The following is a 17,016-nucleotide window of genomic DNA, read 5'->3' as shown; positions in this document are numbered from 1 at the left end:
AAATTAATAAATTGTTACATCAGGATTTTCTTGGTATGTTTTATGACATCATTTATTATCATTGGCATAAAACACCTCTACATACCTGATATCATTTTTAATCAATCAATTTTCATTTTTACAGCCAGACAAGAATATTCATTTCTATTCAAGGACTTTTGAGGTAAGCAAGAAATGAAAATTGAGTCATTAAAAATGATAATAGGTATGTAGAGGTGTTTCATGCCAATGATAATAAACGAGCCAGACTGAGCTCATTGAGGCTTTCTCATCTCATACTTTATTAATAACCCCAGTTTATTGAGTTTGCAACTTTGCAGTATTGTGGAGGTTTGTTTGTTTTATTTTGAAATACATTTTTGACATAGTTTTCCCATGAACCAATAATTGTTTGATTTGATATCTTCCACATGTATGAATGCTTGTATTTCCTTTCAAGGTATTGAACTTTTGCAAATTTTATATGTTTTTGCATTGAGCCTGCAAAATAGGAGGGAAAATGTGGGATACAAATGTAACAAATAAATAAAAATATATGTATGAGATAACCAGTGATGATTAAAGGGAAAGCTAGATATGCAATAACTGAATTTACCTCTTATTGATATCATGATCTTTTCCACATTTATTGATTTGAAATTACTTTATTGAAGTGTATGATCTGTTATTTGATTTGGTAGCATAAAAATGGTCCCTATGTGATACGATCAGTAACATTCTTAAAACAATCTTTAATAACATAAATCTTTTCTTCTACACTGAAGGTTCATCTTTGCTGGTCTCCTCACTTTTTCTTCCTTTCTTGTCACCTGAAAGCAAAAATAATAATTTGTTGGTTATTTTTATTCTACTTATCCATACACTCAACAAACATATAAAGCATTTATAGTGATAGGCACCATTTTTGGCAATAATTAGGTTTTTTGTTTTTTTTTTGGTTACATTTGTACCCCGCACTTTCCCACTCATGGCAGGCTCAATGCGGTAGGCAATGAAGGGTTAAGTGACTTGCCCAGAGTCACAAGGAGCTGCCTGTGCCGGGAATCAAACTCAGTTCCTCAGTTCCCCAGGACCAAAGTCCACCACCCTAACCACTAGGCCACTCCTCCACTGTTGCTACTATTTGAGATTCTACATGGAATGTTGCTATTCCACTAGCAACATTCCATGTAGAAGTCGGCCCTTGCAGATCACCAATGTGGCCGCGCAGGCTTCTGCTTCTGTGAGTCTGAAGTCTTGCACATACGTGCAGGACATCAGACTCTCAGACTCACAGAAACAGAAGCCTGCGCAGCCTTCTACATGGAATGTTGCTAGTGGAATAGCAACATTCCATGTAGAATCTCCAATAGTAGCAACATTCCATGTAGAATCTCCAATAGTATCTATTTTATTTTTGTTACATTTGTACCCTGCGCTTTCCCACTCATGGCAGGCTCAATGCGGCTTACATGGGGCAATGGAGGGTTAAGTGACTTGCCCAGAGTCACAAGGAGCTGCCTGTGCCTGAAGTGGGAATCCAACTCAGTTCCTCAGTTCCCCAGGACCAAAGTCCACCACCCTAACCACTAGGCCACTCCTCCACTGGTGCTACTATTGGAGATTCTACATAGAATGTTGCTATTCCACTAGCAACATTCCATGTAGAAGTCGGCCCTTGCAGATCACCAATGTGGCCGCGCAGGCTTCTGCTTCTGTGAGTCTGACGTCCTGTACGTGCAGGACGTCAGACTCACAGAAACAGCTGCGCAGCCTTCTACATGGAATGTTGCTAGTGGAATAGCAACATTCCATGTAGAATCTCCAATAGTAGCAACATTCCACGTAGAATCTCCAATAGTATCTATTTTATTTTTGTTACATTTGTACCCTGCGCTTTCCCACTCATGGCAGGCTCAATGCGGCTTACATGGGGCAATGGAGGGTTAAGTGACTTGCCCAGAGTCCCACTAGCAACATTCCATGTAGAAGTCGGCCCTTGCAGATCAACAATGTGGCTGCGCAGGCTTCTGCTTCTGTGAGTCTGCGCAGCCTTCTACATGGAATGTTGCTAGTGGAATAGCAACATTCCATGTAGAATCTCCAATAGTATCTATTTTTTTTTTGTTACATTTGTACCCTGCGCTTTCCCACTTGTGGCAGGCTCAATGCAGTGGGCAATGGAGGGTTAAGTGACTTGCTTAGAGTCACAAGGAGCTGTCTGTGCTGGGAATCCAACTCAGTTCCTCAGTTCCCCAGGACCAAAGTCCACCACCCTAACCACTAGGCCACTCCTCCACTGGTGCTACTATTGGAGATTCTACATAGAATGTTGCTATTCCACTAGCAACATTCCATGTAGAAGTCGGCCCTTGCAGATCACCAATGTGGCTGCGCAGGCTTCTGCTTCTGTGAGTCTGATGTCCTGCACGTACGTGCAGGACGTCAGACTCACAGAAACAGAAGCCTGCGCAGCCTTCTACATGGATGTTGCTAGTGGAATAGCAACATTCCATGTAGAACCTCCAATAGTATCTATTTTTTTTTTGTTACATTTGTACCCTGCGCTTTCCCACTTGTGGCAGGCTCAATGCAGTGGGCAATGGAGGGTTAAGTGACTTGCTTAGAGTCACAAGGAGCTGTCTGTGCTGGGAATCAAACTCAGTTCCTCAGCTCCCCAGGACCAAAGTCCACCACCCTAACCACTAGGCCACTCCTCCTGGCACCTGGCAATTTTCTTAAACCCTCCCTCTCCTTCCCTACTAGAACATATTTATTTATTTATTTTATTTATTGCATTTGTATCCCACATTTTCCCACCTGTTTGCGGGCTCAGTGTGGCTTACAATACATTGTAAATGATGGAAATACAATTTGTTACGATTATGGGTTACATTGTGAAGAGTTAAGGAAAGACAAAGTCAAAATATCATTTGAGGGATAGAACAACGGAATGTAACAATGGGGAAATGATAGGACAATAGAACAATAGCAAGAGAACATTAGGGTATAACAATTTTATCCGTGGGTAGAGTTTTAAGTGTGAAGAAAGTATGGGGGAAGAGAATTCAGAAGGGAGTGTATTGATGCATTTCTATTAGTGTGTATGGACTTCATGTGTTTTGATCCTTGCAGTAAATTTTCTCAAAGAGATGAGTCTTCAATAGTTTGCGGAAGTCGGTTAATTCGTAGATCGTTTTCAGGTTGCGTGGTAGTGTATTCCAGAATTGCGTGCTCATATAAGAGAAGGTTGATGCATGCAGTACTTTGTATTTTATGCCTTTGCACTTATATGCCAAGTGAAGTGTTAACAGAGAGAAAAGATATCATCTATCAAGACAACAATAATAAAAAAAAAAAGTTGATACCATACAAGGGGCTTATCCCATTTGGCTGCAGCTTGAGGGATTTAGGGGCTCATTTTTAAAACACAAAAATGTCCACAAAGTGGCAGATGGATTTTTTCCCAAAAACATCCAAATTGCTATTTTTGAAACCCATTTTAAGATGTGTTTCTATACTGTTTAGATGCAGTGCATCCAAATGACGTACGACCACCAAAAATTCCGGAAAAAAAACTAAAAGCTAACCTATTTAAAAAGGCATACCCTACTGATCCAACATAAATGCCTGATCTCTGCAACACAACCAAACTAAAGAGCGTAATGGACATAACACAACTCTTCCGTTGTACGATTCCCTAGTGTGGCTGGGCCACATGAACTTTATCTTAACACAACATCACTTTGTATTTGTTTACACCGGAGTCTGAAACGCCTCTCCGGTACTATGTAAGCCACATTGAGCCTGCAAATAGGTGGGAAAATGTGGGATACATATGTAACAAATAAATAAATAAATAAATCAGAAGGGGGTATGTTGGGAGCATATTGGGAGCAGGACTTGGGCATTCACAAAACTTGGATGCTTTTCTGCCATAATGGAACATAGCAAACACATCCAGGGCTACAAGTTTTTTTTTAGTCTAGACCTCTCTCACCCATGGCTAAGTCACAAAAAGGTGCCCTAAATGACCACTGGAGAGATTAAGGAATGACTTCCTCCACTTACTACCCCAGTGGTCATTTGCCCCCTCCTACCGCACAAGATTTGAAAGAAACAGTACATACCAGCTTCTATGACAGCTTCAGATGTTTTATCCTCACCTCTTTATTCCCTTACCCTTATTGTTCTGTTTGCCTGTCTCCCTATCCGTTTCCGCATACAGTTCAAACTCCTATTATTGACTTACAAGTGTATTCACACTATAGCTCCTCAGTACCTCTCCATTCATCTCTCCCTATACTCCATTCATTAGGTAAATCTCTTATCTGTACCCTTCTTCTGCACTGCCAACTCCAGACTCTGTTCCTTTTATTTTGCTGCATCATATACCTGGAATAGATTTCCTGAGCCAGTATGTCGAGCTCCATCTCTGGCTCTCTTCAAATCTAGACTAAAAGCCCACCTTTTTGAAGCTGCTTTTAACTCCTAACCCCTGTTCACTTGTTCAGTACCCATGTCTGTTTTATCATTCCCACATCCCTTATTTGTCCTGTTTGTCTGTCCTTGATTAGATTGTAAGCTGTGTCGAGCAGGGACTGTTCAAGTGGAAATCGAACTCAGGTCAACAGGCTCAAAGCCCACTGCACTAGCCATTAGGCTACTCCTCACCTTTTATGTGAAGCTTACTGCAGTACCCCCTTGGGATCCCTACTACTTTGCAGGGATGCCTGTGTGACCCACCAGAAAAAGGGCACGAGCCAACTCTGGGGGAATGCGAATGACATCCGCTAAGTTCCCCATTGCTTGGGACCACTGGGAAGCTAGGGTCCATTGGGCTTCTTTCAAATGGAAATATGCCATGGGTGTGACATGCACTGTCGAGGCCATGAGGCCCATCAATCTCAACATCTGGCAAGCTGTGACCTGCGTGCTGGTCCATATTTGTGCAGTGAGCGCCACCACAGTATTTGCTCTCGCTTGTAGGAGAAAAGCCCGAGCCTGCAACATATCCAAATAGTTAAGTGCATGGACTCTGTCACCTCTTCCTGAGACATACTGTTAAGCAGCCAATTGTCTAGATAGAGAAAGATATACACACCCAGTCTGCATAGGTATGCTGCCACTACTGTTAGACACTAGGGTAAACACCCTGGGAGCTGATATGAGGCCAAACGGAAAAACGCAATAATGCTAGTGAGATACCTCCTATGACTGGGAAGTATCAAAATATGGGTACAGGCGTTCTTTAAGTCCAGGGAGTATAGCCAATCATTCCCCTAAATTATGAGAAGAGTGCCCATGGAAATCATCCTGAACTTTTCTTTGATATGGAATTCATTCAGAGTCTAGGATGGGATGGAATCCTCCTCTTTTTTTTTGAGCACAAGAAAGTGCCTGGAATAGAATCCCTTCCCTTCTTCCCCTGGTGGTCCGGGCTCGACCTCATTGCCTTTAGAAGGGTGGCGATTTCCTCTACAAGTACATGTTTGTGCTGAGAGCTGATGAACGACACTCTTGGAGGATAATTTGGAGGTTTTTTACATCAATTCAGGGCATAACCCCAATGGACTATTTGAAGAATCCACAGGTTGAAGGTTACAAGGGGCCATATAAGGTGGTAAAAATTTAGACTCCCTTCCACTAGTAAGTCATCCAGAATGATTACATTGAGTGTAGCTATGCTCTACTGGAGCCAATCAAAAGCCCATTCCCTGCTTTGACAGGGGAGCTTGCTGGGGTTTCTGGGCTCAGGGTTGATGAGGCCTGGGACAAGAGACCTTGGAAGTCTGAGAAGAATGAGAAGGTGGCAGAAACCTATGCCTTTGAGACTAATAGGTTTTCCACCTAGGCCCACTAGAAAACCTTGAGTGAAGGATGCAGCAGAGGGAGGGTGCTGAGACAAAGTGTGGATTGTATTGCTATGCTTCGTGATGCGATCATCAACCTCCTCCACCTTTTCACCAAACAAGTTGTCCCCCTGGCATGGTATATCCTCCAACCTCTGCTGAACTGTTGGTTCCAGGTCAGAAACACACAGCCATGAGAGTCTGCGTATTCCCACACCCATGACCGAGAGTCTGAACACAATATCAAAGATATTATAAGCATTGCTGGCCAGATATGTCCTGCATTCCATCTGCTTACTGGCAAGCTGGCAAAGCTCTATGACCTGTTCTGGAGGGAGAGAAGTTGCAAGACTGAGAATACAGTTTTCTAGGAACTCCGTGTAAATGCTCGTATAGAGCTGGTAGGACTGGATGGGGGCAACAAGCATCAAGGCCTGAAAAGTCTCTCACAAAGGAGTCTAAGGTCCAAGCCTCTCTCCACAGGGGCACCGAGCCATGAGACCTTTAACTCTTAGCCCTTTTGAGAGCAGATTCAACTACCATGGAGTTGTGGGGCAATTGTGCCTTCTCGAATCCGGGAGCTTCTGGATAAGGTATTGAGTATCCACCTTCTTTGGTGTGACCTGCACTGAGAGGGGAATTTCCCAGTTCTTGCGTCCTTAAGGATAGGGTGCAATGGTACAGTGACCCCTTCTTTAGGAGGTGACTTGTAATCCAGGATAGACAACATCTCCGCTGTAGGTTCCTCCTCCGTCTCCAATTGAAATGGGACAGCAGCTGCCATCTCCCTCATAAAACCAGTGAAAGAGAGTCCCTCAGGTGGAGATTTTCACATCTCTTGTGGTGAGGAGGGATCAGAGGGTATTTCATATGAATCCTTTTCCAAGAAGTAATGTGGGTCCTCCTCTGAGTCTCAGAAGGAAGCTTCCTCCACCATCAAAGGGAGTCCTGAATGCTTCAAGTTGATGTCAAGACCCACTGAGGCGCCAGAATCAAGGATCTACACCGACAGCGGGGGCTTATCATGGAGAAGCTCAAGCTGATCCACCTATGGCACAATCACCCTCGATGCAGGAGAGGCCTGTGACTATAGCATCTGCACCAGCTCCTCCCTGAGCATGACCCAGAACCACTCATCAAAGGAAGGCATCAGAAAAGGTGGGGGCACCAGTAGGGCAGTAGCTGAAGAAAGTGTCAGTATTGGAGTGGAGGAGTGGCCTAGTGGTTAGAGTGGTGGACTTTGGTCCTGGGGAACTGGGTTTGATTCCCACTGTAGGCACAGGCAGCTCCTTGTGACTCTGGGCAACTCACTTAACCCTCCATTGCCTCAGATACAAATAAGTACCTGTATACAATATGTAAGCCACATTAAACCTGCGGGAAAGCGCGGGGTACAAATGTAACAAAAAAAAAAAGAAACTGGACCCTGACTGCTCATAGACTGGTGCACTGGCACCTCTTTCAAGGAGGGGGAGTGCTCCTCCTGGTGCTGGCACTTCTTGGGTATCAGCGATGCTGATGTCCCGGCACTTTGCATCAAGGAATACTTATGCTTGTGCTTCTTGGGCTTCCCTCAGGGGCACTGCATCGTGATCTTTCAGTGCCGATGAGGGCGATACCAAACCTTTGCATGCCCTGGGTGTCAGATCTGATGATGATCGATCCTGGGGCTGACTGTCAGTGCCCGATGTTGAGAGAGGTAAAGACCTCCTCGATGATGGTGTACTCCCAGTGGATGTCGAAGTATTTTTAGTGATGATGGTTGACGCTTCTGGTGCTGGTGTCGATACACTGTGCTTCGAGGAACCAAAATGTTTCTCTTGCTGGGCCCGCCAAGCTCTCTGTGTTCTCAACTGAATTTGCAAACAGAGAGAGATCAAGAATTAGGGTCATGGCCCAAGGCACTTGATGCACCATGAGTATGGGCCTGTGATAGAAATTACCCAATTACACTGGACACACCTCTTGAAGCCACTGGAGGGTCTTCTGGGCCACTAAGAAAAATATTGAGGCCAAATTAAACTCCTCAATCTTGACACTCTGAAAAATGGGGCAGTGGCCAAATTGAGGTCAGGGCCCCAGCCAAAGTAAGGACCTAGCCGATCGCAGCAAAAAGAAGGAAACTTAAAATTGCTGGAAAAACTACTGTAGGAAAATGTATGGAAAAAGTGAAGAGGATAAATAAACTGAAAAACAACGTAAAAAGAGGAGAAAATAAAACCAAAGAACCACAAGGAAAGGCACTAAGAGATTGAAAAACATGCCGCGTAGAGAAGATGGGTCCTCTCAGCTCCACGGAAAAACTAAGACCGAGGAGATGGCATTCGTGGTTCAGGCAGAAAGCCATCTATGCATGTGCGGTGTGGGGCTGCTAAAAAGTTCTAAGTGATGTAGCTGGTCAGCTCCCGCACTAGGCTCCGTTGAATGACATCACATAAATGTGAGAATAGGAAGGCCTGCTTGTCCTCAGAGAACATAACATACAACATGCTGGATATTTTGTTACTTTTTATGATTTTATATTATTCTGTATGTTTGTTATATGAATTTATGTTTGTTTTTAGTATTATACCCCTGAAGCAGCCCTTAATTGGGTGAAATGTGGACCACATCAATTAATTTTAATAAAGATATTTTACACTGAGACCCATATTGTATTGCATCTATTTTTGGTGCGGATCTGGAGAGCCTTTCTGTTTGTACTGTGATATCTCTGGCCATTTTTGTACAAATGATGCCAGACAGACATTTTTGAGCCTAGCTTTTTAGCACCCATAGTTTGGACTTTAATTTTGGAAAATGGCTGTTCATTTTGGATGTTTTCAGTATAAGAACATCCTTCTCAAGTATTTTTAACAGGAAATCCTGAGATTTTTCTTGTTCAAAAATAGCTATGAGATAGACATTTTTTTTTTTGGATGTTATGAATAGGACATCCCAATTCTGACTTGGACGTTCTTTTGAAAATGCTCCTTCAAAGCCCTTAAAGGAAATAGCTCAGAGTGTTTGAAGAACAGGATCTTCTTTTATATACCTCCAAGGTCGCTAAGGTTCTCCCGAGGAGTTTCCCTGACCAAAGGACATCACATGATGTGATACCCACCAGCGAGCCATCTCTGGAGTAGCCCCCCACATGCTGGATGCACACTGGAATGCACTCCAAGACTATCTCTACTTCAGGAAGCAGGTGAAAGCTTGGTTCTTCTCCCAAGCCTTTAATGGGAGAAGCGATTAACTTGCTGGCCACACACAAGGACTAACAGCGGATGCACAAACTGTCCTACCCTAGTTGAAATTATATTCATGCACCTTTCTGACTTCACATGCAACTTTCTTTAGATTAGTCCCCTTATCTTCTAACTCCTGTTACTCTATTTTATGTTTCCTGTAATTTGAATATTTTTCCTGTTGTAATTGTCTATTGTCTATACTTGACTTGCTCTTGCTGTACACCGCCTTGTAAATTTCTTAAAAAAGACGGCAAATAAATCCTAATAAAATAAATAAATAAATATTTCTTCAGCAGAAAGTATCTTTACCTGAGCAGATGACTCCAGCATCCTGGCTGTGGTCACATGGATAATGTACTGACATCACCAATCCACACTGAGATATCTGAGTTTCATTTCCACTGCAGAAAACAGCCTTCAGCCAAACTGGACCAGAACCAGCCTTGAAATGAGCACCTCGTGTTGCCTCCACGGCAGACCCGCAACCGAGCTCTCTACACACTACTGTGGCATCCTCAATGTCCCATCTATAGTCACAGACGGTGCCCCAGGTGTTATTGTAATTAACCTCTACTCTCCCAGCACAGGAGCTGTCTCCATCCACCAACCTCACACCAGAAACACCTAAGAAAAACAAGACAAGAAAAGAAGACAGAGATTCTACTGTTCAGAAGTGTCCATAAGGAAACAATAATCATCTTTCCCTAGTGGTGACCGGCGTGCCTTCTATTCAGCCACTACTAATCCAGTGACTGTATATGATATAGAGGACACTCGTGTTCTATATTCAACCAGTACTTTTTCTGTGTCCCAGTTAGCTGCAATAACGTTATGGAATACTCTTGCTTTTAATCCAGTACTGTTTCTATTTTCCTTCGTGGAGCTAAGAGTTACACTACCCAACAGTCCTGCATGGTATGGGTCAGGGGTGTAGCCAGACAATAGATTTTGGGTGGGCCTAGGCAAGAATTTGGTGGGCACCAAGTGTTCTCCCCCCCCCCCCCCCCCCCCCACCAAAAACAAATTATCTCAGCTGGTAGGAAAACGCTTCTTTCCACCTTGGCAGCAGGCATGCACTCAAAACTGAGCATGCGCAGGTGTCGTGGAGAGTAGTGTTTTCGTTACTATCAGGGGAAAATCTTCAGCTGGTGGAACTTGGAATGCCCACCAGTTACCACTAAACATGTGCTACTGTTGGGTGGGCCTGAGCCATAAATGGGTGGGCCCTGGCCCACCCAAGCCCACCTGTGGCTACGCCACTGGTATGGGTGTACTTCCGTCTCTTAACCAATACACATCATAATATCTACCCAATTACCCTGACTTGTTGGAGGGGAAAGGGGTTGGACAATTTGAATGAATTGGTATCCAATCATTCTGTTGATTTTGTCAAGAAATATAAAATGAATCAAACCATTCGATATCACTATCAACAGATTTCAACAGACAGATTTTACAGTTTAACCCTAGGGTGCAATTGCCCTGTGAAAAGGTTTTGTCAACTAGGAGAATGTACACATAACAACTATTAGTAAACTACAGGATTTAGTTACTAGCTGTTTTCATACATAGAAACTATTCAGAAAGCTATACAGTTCAGTGACTAGGTTTCACAGTAAAATTTACAACGTAACAATGAAGATGCACGTCTGAATCACAAAGAAGGAAATCGCGTGCAAATGAGCTAAGAGCGAGCAGCTCATTTGCATGCAATTTCTTTCATGCATGCCCGTTCCCTTCCGGATCAGTAAAGGAAGGGCTTTTTCCGTTCAGTTAGTGGGACCAGTCAGTGCACTATGAATGCTGGCTCCTCCCACGAACAAATGGCTTGGATTGGTCGTTTCTGAGATGGGCGTCCTCGTTTTCCATTATCGTCGAAAACCGGGGACAACCATCTCTAAGGTCCACCTAAATTTCATGATTTGGGTGTCCCCGACCGTATTATCGAAACGAAAGATGGACGTCTATCTTGTTTCAATAATATGGGTTGCCCCGCCATTTACAGGGCTGTCCTTAGAGATGGGCGCCCCCGTTCAATTATCCCCCTCCACATCACACAACTTAGCCGGTTAAGCGTGAATATTCAATGCTAAAGCAGCTAAGTGGAGTGGTTAAGATAGGCTGCTTAATAGCAGGCTTATCTTTAACCACTATTAACTTAACCGGCTAGCGCTTAATATTTGCTTAGCCAGTCACTGGATACGACCCAACACTCAATATCCAGGTTCAGTGCATCTAACCACACTGCCTGCCGCTGGCTGAATATTGGGGGACAATGTATAATTTCCTTCCAGCATCCACTGGATTGGAAAGAATCATAAAATAAATCTTATTTTGCTGATGACGTGTTTCTGAGCTGAGCATTGTGATTCTGGTACGTACCTGAATCTGAGCATTCAGTGTGGATGTGCTGATACGGCTGACGTCTCGTTCTGCTGGCCCCACACTGCGAGATGGACGACTCTGTGCCGCTGCAGTAAACATCCCAGGGCGAATATTCTATGTGTATATTTTCTGGCAGCTGATCTTCTGGGATACGTGAATTAGTTCCTTCAATTCTCTTTACGTCATATGTTCTCTTTTCCTGCATATCCTGTTTTGGGCCCACTTCCAGAACAGGTCCACAATCCAGCTGTTTGCACACTACAGCGGCCTCTGGCAGGTTCCACTGTGCACGACCGTATAAATCAGACTGAACTCTCCCCCATGTGTTATTGTAATAAAATTCCAGTCTCCCAGCACACCGGCTCCCTCCATTCACCAGCCTGACGTTGGAGACACCTACAGAGAACAGAACAAGGATGTCATACACATGTGTTCAATGCACTCACAGGCCTCTCACTTGTGGTTTTTCACGCCTCCCTTCCGGGTCTCATCAGGAGATGAGGGCTGCTGCTTTTAGAGTTTTAGATTCTACTTTTTGATTGGCTACTGTGTGAAACCATAAGAACTGGGGCTGTTTATTAGATTTCACAAGAACTATGGAACTGGTATCGGAAGGCCACACATCTTACTAATGGCTACCACACCTTTATCTAATGGCCACATGTCAGCTAAGAACCGCAACATCATTAGCCAATAGCTTAATTGACTCTGCAGCCCCCCCATTACCTCTCCACTCTCATCTCTCCCTACATTCCTCACCGTGAACTCCGCTCACTGGACAAATCTCTCTTGTCGTCCCCCTTCTCCTCCACTGCTAACTCCAGGCTTCGCTCCTTTTCTCTCGCGGCACCTTATGCCTGGAATGGACTTCCAGAACCTATACGTCTAGCTCCATCTCTACCTGTTTTCAAATCTATGCTGAAAACCCATCTTTTCACTGATGCTTTTTAGCTCCTAGCCACTACTCAATTGCCCTCCCCTTGTCCTTTCCTTCCTTCTCACCCATTACTTCCCTCACCCATAACTGTCTTGTCTGTCTGTATTACTTAGATTGTAAGCTCTTTTGAGCAGGGACTGTCTCTTTGTATCAGGTGTTCAGCGCTGCGTGCATCTGGTAGCGCTATATAAATGTTAATAAATAATAATAATAATAATAAATAATAATAATTTTATCTGTCCTTAGGAAAATATTCAGCTGAATCTAACTAGCTAGTTTTTCAGTTGAATATTTACTTAACTACCCCCCTAAATATGGACCAGTTAGATTTATCAGGCTGTGTTAGGAATTTAGGTCAAGTTATTTGTCCCTTTACTGTTACTTAAAAGAATGTAAAATAGTGTCAAGTCTGAGGCAAGCCTTTATCACTCCCAGAATGATTAGCATGCAGTTAAACCCAATACTGTAAGCATACAACATCACCCAGACGCACTCTCAGTTCTCAAACAAATCTCTTTTAATGTAGTAACTTGAACACGGAGAACATAACTTATAGTTTTGTTGCTTGACAAGCGGTGCAGTCTCTGCTGCAAAAGCTCATAACTCTGTTTCACTCTGGCATCCTCATACAGAGTGGAGGAGTGGCCTAGTGGTTAGAGCACTGGTCTTGCAATCCAGAGATGGCCAGTTCAAATCCCACTGCTGTTCCTTGTGATCTTGGGCAAGTCACTTCACCCTCCATTGCCTCAGGTACTGTAGGGGTATTTCCCTGTGTGTCTCGCCTTGCTGGTCTTGGCCTGCATAATCCTATTCCATCAAGATGGAGTCTGCAACCTATGACCTACACATGAGTGATTTAGCTAATTCAGTTTTCTGGAAAATCACTAGCAGTCACGTAACACCAAGGACATACTGTGGGCAAACCAGCCCCCCCCCCCCCCTTTATCTCCCTGAGAAGCTGAAAGGGAGTGAGACATGGCTCCAGCAAGCCGGGTGAGAAACAGAAAATGCATACCACAATGAAACAACCCATAACAAAGGACATACACTAGACATCATCACCCACAAATTCTCACCAGAACCAATTATCACACTAATAGACACAAAATGGACAGCCAGGCCATGGTCCGACCACTACAGTGCAAACCATTCCCTCCACTAGAGAACAAAAAAGACACAACAAAAACAACAAACATATACTACGAGAGGCAAAATAGACCCACTAACATTCTGGCAACAATTCTACACCGACGAATGGACAATACCTACAGACTCACCCCAATTTCTCCAAGATTAGGATAACAGATGCAGAATAATACTAGACAATATAGCACCACTTCAAACCAGAACCTCACATAGAAAAAACTCAATACCATGGTTTAACGAAGAATTGAAAGAACTAAAAACACAAGTCAGAAGATTAGAAAGAGCATGGAGCAAGAAAAAAGACGAAAACACACACAAAGACTGGAAACAACTACAAAGAAAATACAAATACACTATCAGACAAACTAAAAGGACCAATTACAAAACCAAAATAGGACCAAACTACAAGGATACACATAAACTTTTCTTGCTCGTAAACAATCTTCTAAATATTATCAAGGTCACCTCCAACAACTCAGATACCCCATCAGCAACCAACCTTGCAAACTACTTCAATGAAAAAGTCATAAAGCTCCGACTCATGATACCCACTAACACAACGGAGTACACAAATATCCTTGAATGTCTAGACCCAAAACCCTGAGAATGCCCAGCAGATCGATCATGGACTGACTTTGACACGCTCTCATCAAAAGAGATCTCATATTGGCTCGGAAAATACGCCAAATCACAATGCAAATTAGACATCTGCCCTAACAGTCTAATAAGATCCGCACCCAAACAATTCAAAACAGACCTCACGAACCACATAAATTACAGGCTTCAAAATGGACTCTTTCCCATGGATAAAGGAAACATCCTGCTCACTCCATTACCGAAAGATGCTAAAAAAAGCACAATGGACCTAAGCAACTATCGACCAGTAGTATCTATTCCGCTCATGACCAAACTCATGGAAGGCATAGTGACGAAACAACTTACTGAATACTTAAATAAACATTCAATTCTGCACGAGTTCCAATCAGGATTTCAGACGAATCACAGCACCGAAACTGTACTAGTGTCCGCAATGAACTCATTCAAACAGGCAATTGCAACTGGTAACAACATCATCCTCTTACAATTCGACATGTCCAGTGCCTTTGACATGGTTAACCATGATATACTAATACATATACTAGAATACTTTGGAGTAGGAGGCACAGTTCTCAAATGGTTCAAAGGATTCCTGACCACAAGATCATACCAAGTAACAACGAATGCGGACAGATCACCCCCATGGACACCTGAGTGTGGAGTCCCCCAAGGATCCCCTCTCTCACCAACACTATTCAACCTAATGATGATACCACTAGCCAAACTACTAGCCAATCAAAACCTCAACCCCTACATTTATGCAGATGATGTCACAATCTACATCCCATTCAAACAGGATCTAAATGAAATCACCAACGAGATTAACCAAAGCCTCCAAATAATGCACACTTGGGCAGACGCATTCCAACTAAAACTTAACGCAGAAAAAACACAATGTCTGGTACTCACCTCACAACATAACACAAAAAACTTCACCACCATAATCACACCATACTGTTCCCTTCCTGTCTCACAAAACCTGAAAATTCTAGGAGTCACCACTGATCGAAACCTCACTCTTGTTACCCACGTGAAAAACACGACAAAAAAGATGTTCTACACCATGTGGAAACTTAAAAGAGTAAAACCTTTCTTCCCCTTCTGTACCCTGGTACAGTCAATGGTAATAAGTCATCTGGACTACTGCAATGCACTATACGTCGGATGCAAAGAACAGACAATCAAAAAACTCCAAACTGCCCAGAATACGGCCGCCAGACTCATATTTGGAAAAACTAAATATGAAAGCGCAAAACCCCTAAGAAAGAAACTTCACTGGCTCCCATTTAAGGAATGCATTGCGTTCAAGATCTGCACGACTGTACACAAAATCATTCATGCAGACACCCCAACCTACATGCAAAACCTAGTAGACCTACCTTCCAGAAACGCCACAAAATCATCCTGCAAATTTCTCAACTTGCACTACTCCAGCTGTAAAGGACTTAAATACAAGCTGATGCATGCCACTACCTTCTCTTACATGAGCACGCAGTTATGGAATGCATTACCTACAGACTTGAAAGCAATCAACGAAACAACTATCTTTCGAAAATCTCTGAAAACATTCTTCTTCAACAAGGCCTACAATGAGAGCCTACTACCTCACTAAGTCACCTCACCAACCCACTCAATTATGAACGCCCACCTTCTATAACTACCCCAATCACTCTCTTCCTTCTTCTCTCTTCCCTTCCTTGATCGTTACACATTACTAGCTGTATCTGATATCCTGAAATGATAATGTTAACAAATCTATGTAAGCCACATTGAGCCTGCAAATAGGTGGGGGAATGTGGGATACAAATGCAATAAATAAATAAATAAATAAATAAATAAATAAATAAATAAATAAAGGTCAAGAACAACGGACCCTTATTGCCATGCAGTGAGCTGAAGAAGATCGGGATTGGGTTCCTGCAGTCACCTGACTGAGAGGTACTGGGAAAAGCGGGAACAAGAAAAAAAATCAGTTGGTCGGAATCCTGGGAAGAAGGTGGAAGCTGGAAAGAAGACCCAGGAGAGCTGATAAGGCCCATCATCTTATGAACTGTGCATCTGGAGAAAAGTACCATTTGGTTCAGCTACCTGCACGGAGTGACCTGTGCCTTCCCTGTCTGCTGCAGAGTACCTGTCCTAGCTCTGAGTAAGACTCGCTGGAAACTCAGCTTGAGCCTGGGAAGTATCCTGTGCCAACTCCCGAGAGACTGCCACGAAGGTCAGCCTGGTGAGAGATACAGTGATTTATTTCCTATTAGTCTGGGTTTAGTGAGTGGTAATTACCTGAGCAAAAGACTGGTTATAGTCATAACCGTGATCAGGAGATAAGCTGCTAATAACCGTGCTACCTCGCAACATAGTTGTAGTATTACCATTCCGTTGTGTAATGTTATCTAGTAACCAGTAAGAATCAGAGTGTTTAGTAGTGTGACAATATAGTTGGTAATTTTATTAGCCAGTATTTTTATATTCAGCTAAAGCTTTGCCAGAGTGGTTTATTTTGTATACCTTTATATATATATATATATATATATATATATATATATATATATATATATATATATATATATATATATATATATATATATATATATATATATATATATATATATATATATAGTAAAAAAGGCCCGTTTCTGGAACGAATGAAATGAGCGCTAGCAAGGTTTTCCTGGGAGTGTGTATGTTTGAGAGAGAGAGCCAGAGTGAATATGCGGGTGTGTGACAGAGTGAGACTGTCTGTGTGACAGTGTGTGTATGAGAATGAGAGTGTGTGGCAGGGCCCCCTCCCCTGTTCCTAATGCCCCTCACCCCGTTCCCTCCCCTTCTTTTCCTCCTCCTTCCCACACTTTGGGTTCCTTAAGGCTTTCAAAAGTCTATGTACCCCTGT

General features: G+C 43.1%; 1 protein-coding gene across 1 annotated transcript; it reads right to left on the bottom strand.

The window, feature by feature from the left end:
* Positions 1 to 605: 605 nt before the first annotated feature.
* LOC115462751 (scavenger receptor cysteine-rich type 1 protein M130-like) lies at positions 606 to 11,872 on the bottom strand. The gene is made up of 3 exons (XM_030192733.1): positions 11,444 to 11,872; positions 9,371 to 9,685; positions 606 to 809 (listed from the first exon to the last, which is right to left on the bottom strand). Exons 1-3 carry the CDS (start codon positions 11,649 to 11,651, stop codon positions 754 to 756), a joined length of 579 nt encoding a protein of 192 aa, XP_030048593.1. The 5' UTR covers positions 11,652 to 11,872; the 3' UTR covers positions 606 to 753.
* Positions 11,873 to 17,016: the final 5,144 nt, after the last annotated feature.

This window comes from Microcaecilia unicolor, chromosome 2 (genome assembly GCF_901765095.1).
Source record: "Microcaecilia unicolor chromosome 2, aMicUni1.1, whole genome shotgun sequence".
Classification (NCBI taxonomy): Eukaryota; Metazoa; Chordata; class Amphibia; order Gymnophiona; family Siphonopidae; genus Microcaecilia; species Microcaecilia unicolor.
This window is presented reverse-complemented; position numbering and strand designations above follow the sequence as displayed.

What these genes read in the sequence shown, in the direction of transcription:
- LOC115462751 (XM_030192733.1), bottom strand. Translation starts at nt 11,651, where the DNA reads ATGCAGGAAAAGAGAACATATGACGTAAAGAGAATTGAAGGAACTAAT. An exon ending in CACTGAATGCTCAGATTCAG is followed by an intron (nt 9,686 to 11,443) that starts GTACGTACCAGA and finishes TGTTTTTCTTAG; the next exon opens with GTGTTTCTGGTGTGAGGTTG. An exon ending in TGCTGGAGTCATCTGCTCAG is followed by an intron (nt 810 to 9,370) that starts GTAAAGATACTT and finishes TTTTGCTTTCAG; the next exon opens with GTGACAAGAAAGGAAGAAAA.